Source organism: Epinephelus lanceolatus, chromosome 21 (assembly GCF_041903045.1).
Source record: "Epinephelus lanceolatus isolate andai-2023 chromosome 21, ASM4190304v1, whole genome shotgun sequence".
NCBI lineage: Eukaryota > Metazoa > Chordata > Actinopteri > Perciformes > Serranidae > Epinephelus > Epinephelus lanceolatus.
Genome location: NC_135754.1, coordinates 7,734,703 through 7,745,869, shown reverse-complemented (window position 1 = coordinate 7,745,869; position 11,167 = coordinate 7,734,703). Strand labels below are relative to the sequence as shown.

At 41.9% G+C, this 11,167-nt stretch overlaps 1 protein-coding gene across 1 annotated transcript in view; it reads right to left on the bottom strand.

Annotated features, from left to right (window-relative positions):
* Positions 1-650: 650 nt before the first annotated feature.
* LOC117247586 (Na(+)/H(+) exchange regulatory cofactor NHE-RF1-like) overlaps positions 651-11,167 on the bottom strand; it is a 31,055-nt gene continuing 20,538 nt past the window's right edge. The window contains exons 3-6 of the mRNA XM_033612171.2: positions 8,226-8,379; positions 8,029-8,063; positions 3,673-3,768; positions 651-1,696 (exon numbers count right to left, since the gene is read on the bottom strand). Of these exons, the coding sequence (XP_033468062.1) occupies positions 1,541-1,696; positions 3,673-3,768; positions 8,029-8,063; positions 8,226-8,379 (441 nt within the window). The 3' untranslated portion in view covers positions 651-1,540. The remainder of the gene's footprint in view (positions 1,697-3,672; positions 3,769-8,028; positions 8,064-8,225; positions 8,380-11,167) is intronic.

Genomic DNA, 11,167 nt, shown 5'->3' with positions numbered 1-11,167 from the left:
GAATATATTGGTCAAAGGTCCTGTGACCTTGCGTCTGTCCAATTCTTGTGAAAGCAATATCTCAAGAAGGCCTTAAAGGACTTAAATTTGGTATAAACGTCAACTTGGAACCTTGATGGTCAATGGTCAAGGTCACTGTGACCCCACAAATAATGTTTTGGGCCTTAACTCAAGAATTCATGCGCTAATTATGACGAAATTTGACACACGTTTCTAATATTATGAAATAATAATGACCTTTTATGTCCAAAACGTGAATGGACCTGTATCTGTATAGCGCCTTTCTAGTCTTCTGACCACTCGGAGCGCTTTTACGCTACACATCAACTTCACCAGTTCACATATATTCCCACACTGGTGGCTCAGGGCTACTATACATGGTGCCACCTGCTACTCTGTTAGCCATTCATACATGATCGCACATCAATGGCACAGCCATCGGGAGCAATTTGGGGTTCAGTATCTTATCCAAGGATGCTTTGATGTGGAGCTGTTAGTGGGTTTTTGTCCAGCGGAAAAGGGGCTATACACTCAAATGAAAAGATGTGAGTGGGTGTTAGTTTTTGATACTGGTTAGTGCAGCTTTAAGATGATTTGTGTCAGATCAGTTTCCAATGTTAAACATGTACTGCATTACAAACCAGACTCAATTCCATTTGATCAAAACATTATATTTATCAATGCTCATCAATACATTTAACAGCACAGAGCCAGCATCTGCACACTTTATATTTTCATATGGTAAAATTCTCATGTGTAGTCGATGCTCAGACCAACAGATGCAGCTTTGAATTCCTGCAGGTTCAGCAGAATCAACAAAACTTAGTGAGGAGCTTCATTTCTCTCAGGTCAGTCCAAATAAAATGTCCTCTAAAATCATTTATTCATGTATGGACAATCATCTATCAAGAGCAACATGAAAAAATAAATGTGTGATTTCCTTGAATCATATATGAAGACAGAAACCCTGGAGTGACATGACAGATTGTTTTCCTTGGACCACCTTAAGACTCAAACACACTGATGATTCAGATTGTCGTGGAATGGTTGTGTTGGCAGTGAGGGCTCAGGACAGTTACTCAGCATTGATCATTCACAGATACTGACGAGGATATTCTTTCATTCTAGTTGCTGATTGCAGACATCAAAATCTGACATTCGTTTAAACTGTAGATTTTAAATTCAAAATCTGCCAGTAATAATTATTCCCCCATGTGCCCCGTTATTCCTTACATGGTCCTTTCATATGAGAAACTATACATCACTATTTTCCTCTTTTAAACATTTTTCTTAATATATTAACATTCATTCCTGTGTGACATCAACAATTATTAAAACATGAAATAAAAGTGGCAAAACTAAATTAAAACAAAAAAAAAATCACCAAATAATACTGTTCAACAAGGGAGTTTAAAATGTTCCGAACAAACAGTGTGTCAAAGTAAAAACCGAATCCAGAGAGCAGACAGGGCAGTACAGACAGGTTGGGAGGAAATGGACCTGATGGTGATGATGGCGATGATGATGATGATGGTGATGTTTATAAGTTGCTGAACAGTTCGTTCCTCTTGCTCCAGTCCATGGGCGGGGCTTTCTTGGCAGCTCGTTTCTGATGGGCTCTTTCTCTGGCCTGGGCCAGCGACATGCCCAGACCCAGACTGTCGGCTGTTGGGGCCGACTCCGGGGCCTTTTCCTCCTGGACACACACACACACACAGCCACTGGGGTCACTTTACATTCATTTCCTTGGAACCTGTCCTAACAATTATCACTACCTGCCTAATCCTAACCCTACCCCCTAACAGAGCCATAACCAGTGGCTCAAGTGTCAGCTTTTCTGAAATGAGGACACAGCTTTAGTCGTCACCAATGGAATAGTCCTGAGTCTGGTGTGTGTCCCAGAATGTAGAATGCACACTATGTTTGCCCTTACAGAGTATCCCAATGATTTCATCCATTTGGATAAAAAAAAAAAAGTTTCATGAAAAGCAGTACTGTTAATAAAGTTATTTCAAGAAAAGAGCTGTAATATTCTAATCATATGACTTTTTTCATAAGACTTTTCTTGTCTTTAACTCAAATATTACAACTTTTTCTCATAACTTTATGTCATTTCTTGAAATATTCCACTTCATGCACCAAGTCAGTTGTACTACACTCAAGCCCTTCATCATATCCATGATTCAGAAACCCAGGTGTCACATATCCATACTAATTCAGACAGGATGTGGCAGGCATCACAGTGTGAGTGGAGTTCGGGTCAATTAACAATGATCAATAAATTAAAGGCTAACATGCTGCTCTATTATTATTATTTTATGTCTATTTGTATTTTATTTAAATGATATATTTCTAAAAATATCTTAACTGATTTTATTTAGCATCCTATTACTTACTGTTTTTGCTCTGTTCTAATGCTTTTTATGCCTCTGTGCCCATGACAGCTGTAGCCAGAGCCTTTATGATTTTGGGCTGTCCATCCACCCGTACCATTCTCGTGAACACGATATCTCAAGAACACCTTGAGGGAATGCCTTTTTATTTTTAATATTTTTTTCAAATTTGGCACAAACGTATACTTGGGCTGTGCGGGCACGCTGCTAAACTCTATCTTGGGGCAGCTGGTCTAATCATCCCTGTCTCTGTGTGGCTCTGCGGCCCTCCATCAGGTAAAAACTATGTAGAACTGTTTCAAAAACGAGCACATCTGTTTAAGAATGATAAGAATTAATACCTCATTGTAGCAGAGGCAGCGCGAAGCAACAAAGCAACCTTGTATGTGTGTTATGACATGTCACAGTAAAATAAATCAAGTAAAGTGATGCATCCTCTTGTTAAAATGATTTGGATATTCATTCATTTTCTGTAACCACTTATCCGGTAGGGGGTCGCGGGGGAGCTGGAGCCTATCCCTATCCCAGCTGACATCGTGCGAGAGGCGGGGCACACCCTGGACAGGTTGCCAGACTACAGACAACCATTCACACTCACATTAACAGCAATTAACTGCATGTCTTTGGGAAGAAGCTGGAGTACCCGCAGAAAACCCACACTGACATGGGGAGAACATGCAAACTCTGCAACGGAGGGCTCCCCCACCCTGGGTTCTAACCACGAACCCTCTTGCTGCAAGGTAGCAATGCTAACCACTGCACCACCGTGCCACATGATGATGACCTATTTAATTCAATATTAGTTAATATAGTCTATATGCTTCCAAACCCTCCATAACCAACTGCATTATTGCTTGGCAAACACTTAAAAATATAATATTGTTAAAGTTATACATTGAATGAACTGTCAGTTACTGTTGGTAAACATCGGCAGTGAAAGTGAAGCCACCCTCATTTTGGAGCAAGCTTTAGCCGCTTGGCGTTTCACTTCGCTATATTTGCATTTTTTCTGCATTGTGTTTTCAATTCCCGACCTCCCTTGCGTGCTGTGTCCAGGAACATCCTGAATGCAAATAAGTAAGAATGAAATACAGGCAGAAGGCAGTCTCTGCAGATAAAACCACTGGGATTACTTTGTATGAGTCTATATATGTTTTTTTTTTGGGTAAATCTTTCCCAGTATGCCTTTAATATTTGTTCTGTAATCAGTGTATATCTGAGTTGTGTTTATGAAAATATTTGTGTTTCTGTGAGGTGAACATGTGGTTGCACTGTGTACCTGAGCAGGTGGGGAGCTGGTTGGCAGGGAGGCGTTGGAGGAGGCACTGGAGGCTGACGAGCTCACAGTCACTTTAGGCTTCATCTCTGCTGCTGCCTGCAAAACAGAAAAAACATTCATGCGGAATGCACATACATAGCTCTCACTTCTGTTGTTCAAGGACCGAGTCGCTCTTGGGAACAGCATTTGATAAAACAATCTCCACTCAAGGTCCACTTACCTGACATTTATGACTAAGTCAAAAGTTCTGGAACAAGCGAGTAAGTGGACCTTGAGTTGCATTAGTTCTGTCGTATCATTCTACTGCCCCTGCTCCATACTGTTGGTGTTATACACTCACGCCCACTTTATAAGTTACACCAGCTCAACTGCTTGTTAATGCAAACAGCTGATCAGCCAATCACATGGCAGCAACTCAATGCATTTAGGCATGTAGACATGTTCAAGACGACCTGCTGAAGTTCAAACCGAGCTTCAAAATGGCTTTGAACGTGGCATGGTTGTTGGCGTATTTCAGAAACTGCTGATCTGCTGGGATTTTCACACACAACCATCTCTAGGGTTTACAGAGGATGGTCCGAAAAGTATCCAGTGAATGGCAGTTCTCTGGGCGAAAATACTTTGTTGATGCCAGAGGTCAGAGGAGAACAGCCAGACTGGTTCAAGATGATAGAAAGGCAACAGTAACTCAAATAAAAACTTGTTTCAACCAAGGTATGCAGAACACCATCTCTGAACGAACAACACGTTGAACCTAGAAGCAGAAGACCATACTGGATGCCACTCCTATCAGCTAAGAACAGGAAACTGAGGCTACAATTCACACGGGCTCACCAAAATTCGACTCGAAGATTCTAAAAACGTTGCCTGGTCTTATGAGTCTGATTTCTGCTGATACTAGCAAGGTGTACTTTATTAAGTGGCCGGTGAGTGTATAGAGATAACTCAAAACCTCAGCTAATAAAAGTTAAAGGGCCAGTGTGTAATATTTGGCATGGTTTATTGTCAATCTGAATCTGAATCTGAATAATATACCCATTAATATGTTTATACAAGTGTATAATCGTTATAAAATAAAATTTGTTTGGTTTTCGTAGCCTTATAATTATGCTTTTATATATATATATATAGCAAGGGCCTTGCTTTAGAGAGGTCGCCATCTTGCGCCGCCATGTATGTACGGCAGCCTGAGCGGACAATCCAGCCAGCCAGAGAACGCGTTTCGCGTGTATAAATGAACCATCAAAGACAGCGGAAGGAAGGAAGAAGAAGGAAGAAACAGCAGAGTGTTGGTTGGTGTTGACAGATAAAAACAAAGATCAACTACCAGAATGATGGGAAGACAAGAGAAGGAAGAAGGGAAGGAACTGCTCATGATCCAAAGCACACCACCTCATCAGTGAAGCATGGTGGAGGTACTGTTATGTCATGGCCATGTATGGCTGCCAGTGGAACTGGTTCTCTTGTATTTATTGATGATGTGACTGCTGACAAGAGCAGCAGGATGAAAGCTGAAGTGTTTGGGGCACCATTATCTGCTCAGATTCAACCAAAATGATGACAACTGTATCATTGTCCAAATAATTATGGACCTGACTGTATCTCCCCAACAATGGTAGCAGTAGCACCGAATCCCATTCTGTGCATTCAGCCTCTCTTCTCGCCCACTCAGCATCAAACACATGGAGTTCCTCATCTGTATGCTCCGGCTCAAACAGGTATGGCTCTGGGTCTGTGTCCGCTACAAGAAACTCTTCAAAATCGCGTTCAAAGTCGTCCATTGCAGCTACTATAGTCCGGAGATATTGCTAGGCTAAATAAACAGCTGAGTTCTGTTTACCGGCTACGCTGTCAGTGTGAGGGCTGGAGATTGGTGGAGCAGAGAGGGGAGGGGGGTCCCCACTCGGTATGGTAAACGAGTATGTGTGTAAAGTTATGAAGTGTGTCTGTTACGCTAGAAGAGTCAGAGTTTGGGACGGAGTCTTTTACCCCCTGTAGTGTTACCGGAGTTTCTGGAGTGCTCAAATAAACGGGCCTTTTTCCCGAACGCTCCTCTGGTCTCCTGCTCGTGAGGGATTCATTACAATATTGTAACATGGTTTAGATTTCTAAATAAACATTCACCTTGTTGCTAGATAGACCTACTCCTGAAAAACTTGTGCGCAAGGCTTTTTGTCCCTACGAGGCCACCGTCATTTACCCGATGGGAGGGGTGAGCGAGTGAGCCCTGCAATCTAGTCTAATCTTGACCACTGATGTCACTGTTTTCAACCCATTTTACACACTGGCCCTTTAAACTCTGCATGACTGAAGTAAATGAGGATGATAGTTTAGTTGATGTCCAGCAGGGGGCAGTACACCGCTGCCGTCAGTAATCCTGACAGGCAGCGTGCCTTGATCATATTCTCATCACTCACTTATTAAAGCTGAGGCTCAGTGTCAGCAGCACTAATCTGGAAACTGCTTCAAATATTAACACATCCCTGCTCGTGTCCACATTGTTCAGCTGCACTGTGTGTCCTCACACACACAGTACCTGACCCTGCGCCACTCACTTCATGTATGTATGTATGAAATTGGCATCTAATTGGTAAGCAGCTGCTGTTCTAAAAATAACCTCAGGCCTCTGTAAGTGGCTTTGGACAAATGCTACAATATGCTGCATAACACAAGAGCCCTCTGGTGAGGTTTCCTGGCTGCATGGAGAGGCTTTTAACACGCGCTCACACTAAACCACAACAACTGCATTTTCATTAGACACTCCTCTTTTAATGGCCATCCCATTTCCACTAATGTAAGTTAAAAACCTCTTAAGATATTAACTCTATTTGTCCAGGAGTGTTTTATGGGAATGATTGGAGCTGAGCTGCGATTTTGGATCTCTGTATACACACTGAACAGAGGCAGCAGAGGTTGTCTAAAAGGCAGCTTGTGTAAAGGTGGGTAAATCTGACCCATCACTTCATATGGTCAACTGATAAAAAGGAGTGAGTGCACACACACACACACACACACACACACACACACACGTATTTCAGGTCAGAGGTGGTCATGAGTTCATAGAGAGTGCTGTGTTATGTAATTCCTGGTGAATGAGTGATTGTTCTGGCTGCAGTAGAGTAGGATCTCCCTGCATGTGCGAGTATGTGAACAGCGCTCGTTAGTCATCTCATTAGCATAATCCCCAACTCGCCTTGAGAGTTAAAGCCACTTCAATCCCATGATCCTCCAGGACACAGGAGACAGAAAGAGAGAGAGAGAGAGAGAGAGAGAGAGAGAGAGAGAGAGAAAGAAACACACACTGGTGAGCTCTTGTTTCCATGGTGAAGGGTCACTCGCAATGTCACCAGAGGGGCCGATCCACTTTTCCCATGTTGTCAGTGTGTGTGTGTGTGTGTGTGTGGAGGAGGAGGTGGAGAGTGTTTACTTTTGATAAACCACTCTGCGGTGCTCGTGGAATGTCACACCAACACATGTGGATTAGCACTGACGGCTAATTACAGGGCCATGATGTGATTTTACACACCCAGATGATGAGGAGTGCTACTCTACAAAAACACAATGCATTCATGTGAGAAAAAAAAGTTTTGTTTTTCTGAATTAACAGGAATATTACGTTGTTCATTCACAAAAACAGAGCAAATTGTTTTTTCTGAAGTTAATGCATTATGCGTCTGTGCTACTCATATTGTAGACCGGCTGTATAATGTCTGCTGTGGCTCTGGGAAAGCTTTAATAAGTGTCAAAAAACAACCCTTACGATGCCATAGTGATGTCATCAGGGTTATCTCAGGACCCGAGTTACAAACTGGGAGCAAAAAGGCCACATCCATGCTGACACCTTTTCATTTTAAAATGGCGTTTTTGAACGAAAACTAGAATTAATGTCTTGTGGTTGTACGCCTCCACCAACCAGTCATGTTGCAATTTACATCCATGTCTATGACATGTGTCTGCATGTGATGCAATTTGTTTGACGACTTTTTTTTTTGTTAACAATCTTAAAGAGACAGAAGGGAAAAAAGAGAGAGATGGGGAGGGGGAGGTACAACATGCAGCACATGTCCCTGGCTGGAACCAAACCCCTGACATTGCAATCACGTGGCATGTGCTGTGGCAAAATGTTTTCTGAAGTTTTGTAAAATGACATCACTCAGGTCTGTGTGCTGTGTGTGTTTGAGTGTTACAGTGCGGTCTTGACAGGGAACACGTGAAGACCAGGACGATTCACCAAACACAGTCCAGAACTCCTAATCTGCTACCAGGAATGCCCAGAGAGGATCAGTGGGGCTTTTCCAGGCCACTATCTGTAAGTTTGTGTGTTGTGTGTGTGTGTGTGGGTGCAGTGGTCCTCACCTCCTCCCCCTCTGATGCTGGCTCAGGAAGAGGTCCTACAGGGGAAAAGAAGACATACAGGTCTCACTTCATCTTAGTATTAATTATCACACACTAAATGTCTCATCATTTTGTTTTTCATCTTTTAACACTGTAATGATAAACATGCACTTGCAAGTCAAGTGCAATCGGTGTGTAAAAGCATGTGTGTGTCATACCGGTGACGTGTTCCTCAGTGGGCACAACATTGCATTTCTTAAAGAATTCTTCAGTCTCTGTGTCCACCACCAGCAGTGTGGTCTCATCTCCTCCTGCTTTGATGGCAGCAACCACCTCTGAGTGCTGCTTGCCAATCACTGATATGCCATTAACCTGAGAGGAGAGGAGAGGAGAGGAGAGGTGAGGAGGGGAGGGGAGGAGAGGAGAGGAGAGGTGAGGAGAGGCAGTTTATTTTTCTGAATCTTTCCATAATTTGTTTTTAGTTTGTACAAAAATTGTGGTTTTTTTGTGACATTCCAGAATATCAAGTCAGCAATCATTTTGTCAGTAACACATTATGGTCACATGGTGCTGGAGTTTCAGTGCAGTTTGCTTTGAGAAGTACAAATTGACCTGCCAACAATAATGAATTTATCATTTACTTAACCATGGTTAGCAGACAGCCGACATGGTTAACCATCGTTCCAACAGAACATCCGTATACACAAACCACTGATTCATGAGTTCAGATTCCGCAGCAAGTCTTCAGGATATCCTTACAAAAATGTACACATCACCCTGCAACTGTTACTTCAAGATAGTTCAAACAGAATCAGATCACTGTGTCATCACATGACTTGCCAAAAATAGTGATCATATGTTCCTTTAATTTAAGGTGGCATCCCAAAATCTCGAAAAGCATGTTCATGAGAATAACAGTGAATTTATTCTTCTGCGTAACCTATGCTGTAGCCTGCTGTGCACCTCCCCAGAATTGTAACTACGCATCGCAGTGACGCAGACCTCCCGTCTGTTTCTGTAAGCTGAAACCTTTTCCCTCAGTAAAAACAAAGCTTTTATTTACTTGTATTTCACAGAAAAGAAACAATAAATTGTGAAGACAGTAAAGCCTCCACTAAAATAGCATTATAAGTCTTGTGTGTGATTTACCCTGGCTTCATATGAGCAGAGGAAATCTCTGCTCGTCGCTAGGCTAATTTATACAATGTTAAATGCCATAGGCTGGTGCTAATAAAGTTAGCATGTTGTATTTGTTTAGAAAACGTATTTAGTATAAGACAGTTGTTTTATCTGTGAATCTTGTGAGTTGTAATGGAGCCAAATTATGTACCGTTACCTTTGTTAAATGTTGCTGTTGTCCCTGGTTTTATATGAGAAAGGAAAAAGATAGCTAGCTGCTAGGCTAATTTATACAATGTAAAATGCCATAGGTTTGTGCTAATAACGTTAGCATGTTGTATTTGTTTAGAAAACGTGTTTAGTACAGGACAGTTGTTCTGTCAGTGAACCTTGTGAGATGTAATGGAGCCAAATTATGTACCATTACCTTTGTTAAATGGTGCTGTTGTCCCTGGTTTTGTATGAGAAGAGGAAAAAAATTGCTAGCTGCTAGGCTAATTTATACAATGTAAAATGCCACAGGCTTGTGCTAATAATGTTAGCATGTTATATTTGTTGGGAAAATGTGTCCAGATAAAGAAAAATGCTTTGTCTGTGAATGCTGCGAGTTATAGTGAAGCCAACTTGTGTACTTGTGTTCGAAATTGTCTCTATTAAGCCATATTCAATGTGTGTTTTGAATCAAGAAAACTTGACAGCACTTCACAGAAACCTCCTCCTTCACAGAAGCCGACTTGTGTTTTGGAGGTGTAACTGCAGAGTGACACAGACACATCACCGCAGTCGTAAAAATGCTCACAATGGCAAAGCTGACGTGCGTGGATGTTTGTACCAAATTTGAAAAAATTCCCTCAAGGCGCTCTGGCGATAGAGTGTGCGTGAGAATGGGTACGTAAGTACGTACAAACAACCCCAAAACATTATGCCTCCAGCCACGGCTATCACCAGCATGGAAACATAATGAGTTAAAACTGAATAATGTATTAAACCATTTTGCATTTATTAGTACATTTGTATGTATTTTACTGTATTTATAAAAAATGTTATTCATTTAATCAATACTGAACACTTTGGCTGTACATACAGGGTGAGACATATTATCATCAAAGGCACCAATAAAAATGTGTTTGCAATCACTCTCTAAATATCACACTGAAGCTATAGTGGGACGAATAATTTTATCTCCCATTGTTTCCTGATCCTACACTACAGCTGTTTACATTAAACATGACAGAAAGCTTTGCCTGCACAGGTGCAAATACTCCAATCACTTATAACTGTAATGTGCCAACAGATGATAAGAACACTGGACATAAACTATGTGGTATCGCTGATTATTCACACAAACTAAATGAATGATGATGTTTTTTATAAAGTGAGGAAAGATGCCAATTCTGTGGTTATAATGACAAGTAATGAATGGAATGATACCCAGCAGAAGACTAATGGTACCAGTGATGGAAACTGTTTGGTAACGGTGTTATTACAGGGCGTGGTACACAAGCATACTCCCAGAGATGGAACTAATCAAGCATGCAGGGAGATAAGAGACTGAGGAATTCCTGTGGGAGGAAGATCCAAGGTGGGAATACTGGCAGGAATCTCTCCGTCTCACCAACTCCCACAGTGGCTGTGAACGCTGGACAGGTGGTACAGAACGTTCTGCTCTGTTCCTCACCAGTCACCCTCTGAAACACACCCTGACCTCCACAGAAAATTCATTAAATTCCCGGCACTGTTTACTGAATTCCAACTCTTAAACGTCCACAATATCCCATTTAAAGCTTCCATCTTGTTGTGAAAACACTAAATACAGTTGTGGTATTACTTCATTTACATCATCTGTATACCCCCCCTTCCTCCTGCATGTGAGAGGCCCTGCAGACTGTTTGCGCAGGCTGTAATTCAGCTACAGACGCAGTAAGTGGATTATCTCTGGCCCTACCATGTTCAACATGGCCAGAAGGCCTGGTCGTCACACACACAGTGAGGGAGAAAATGCTGATTTCTGCTTCAAACACACACAGAAAAACAGTCTTTA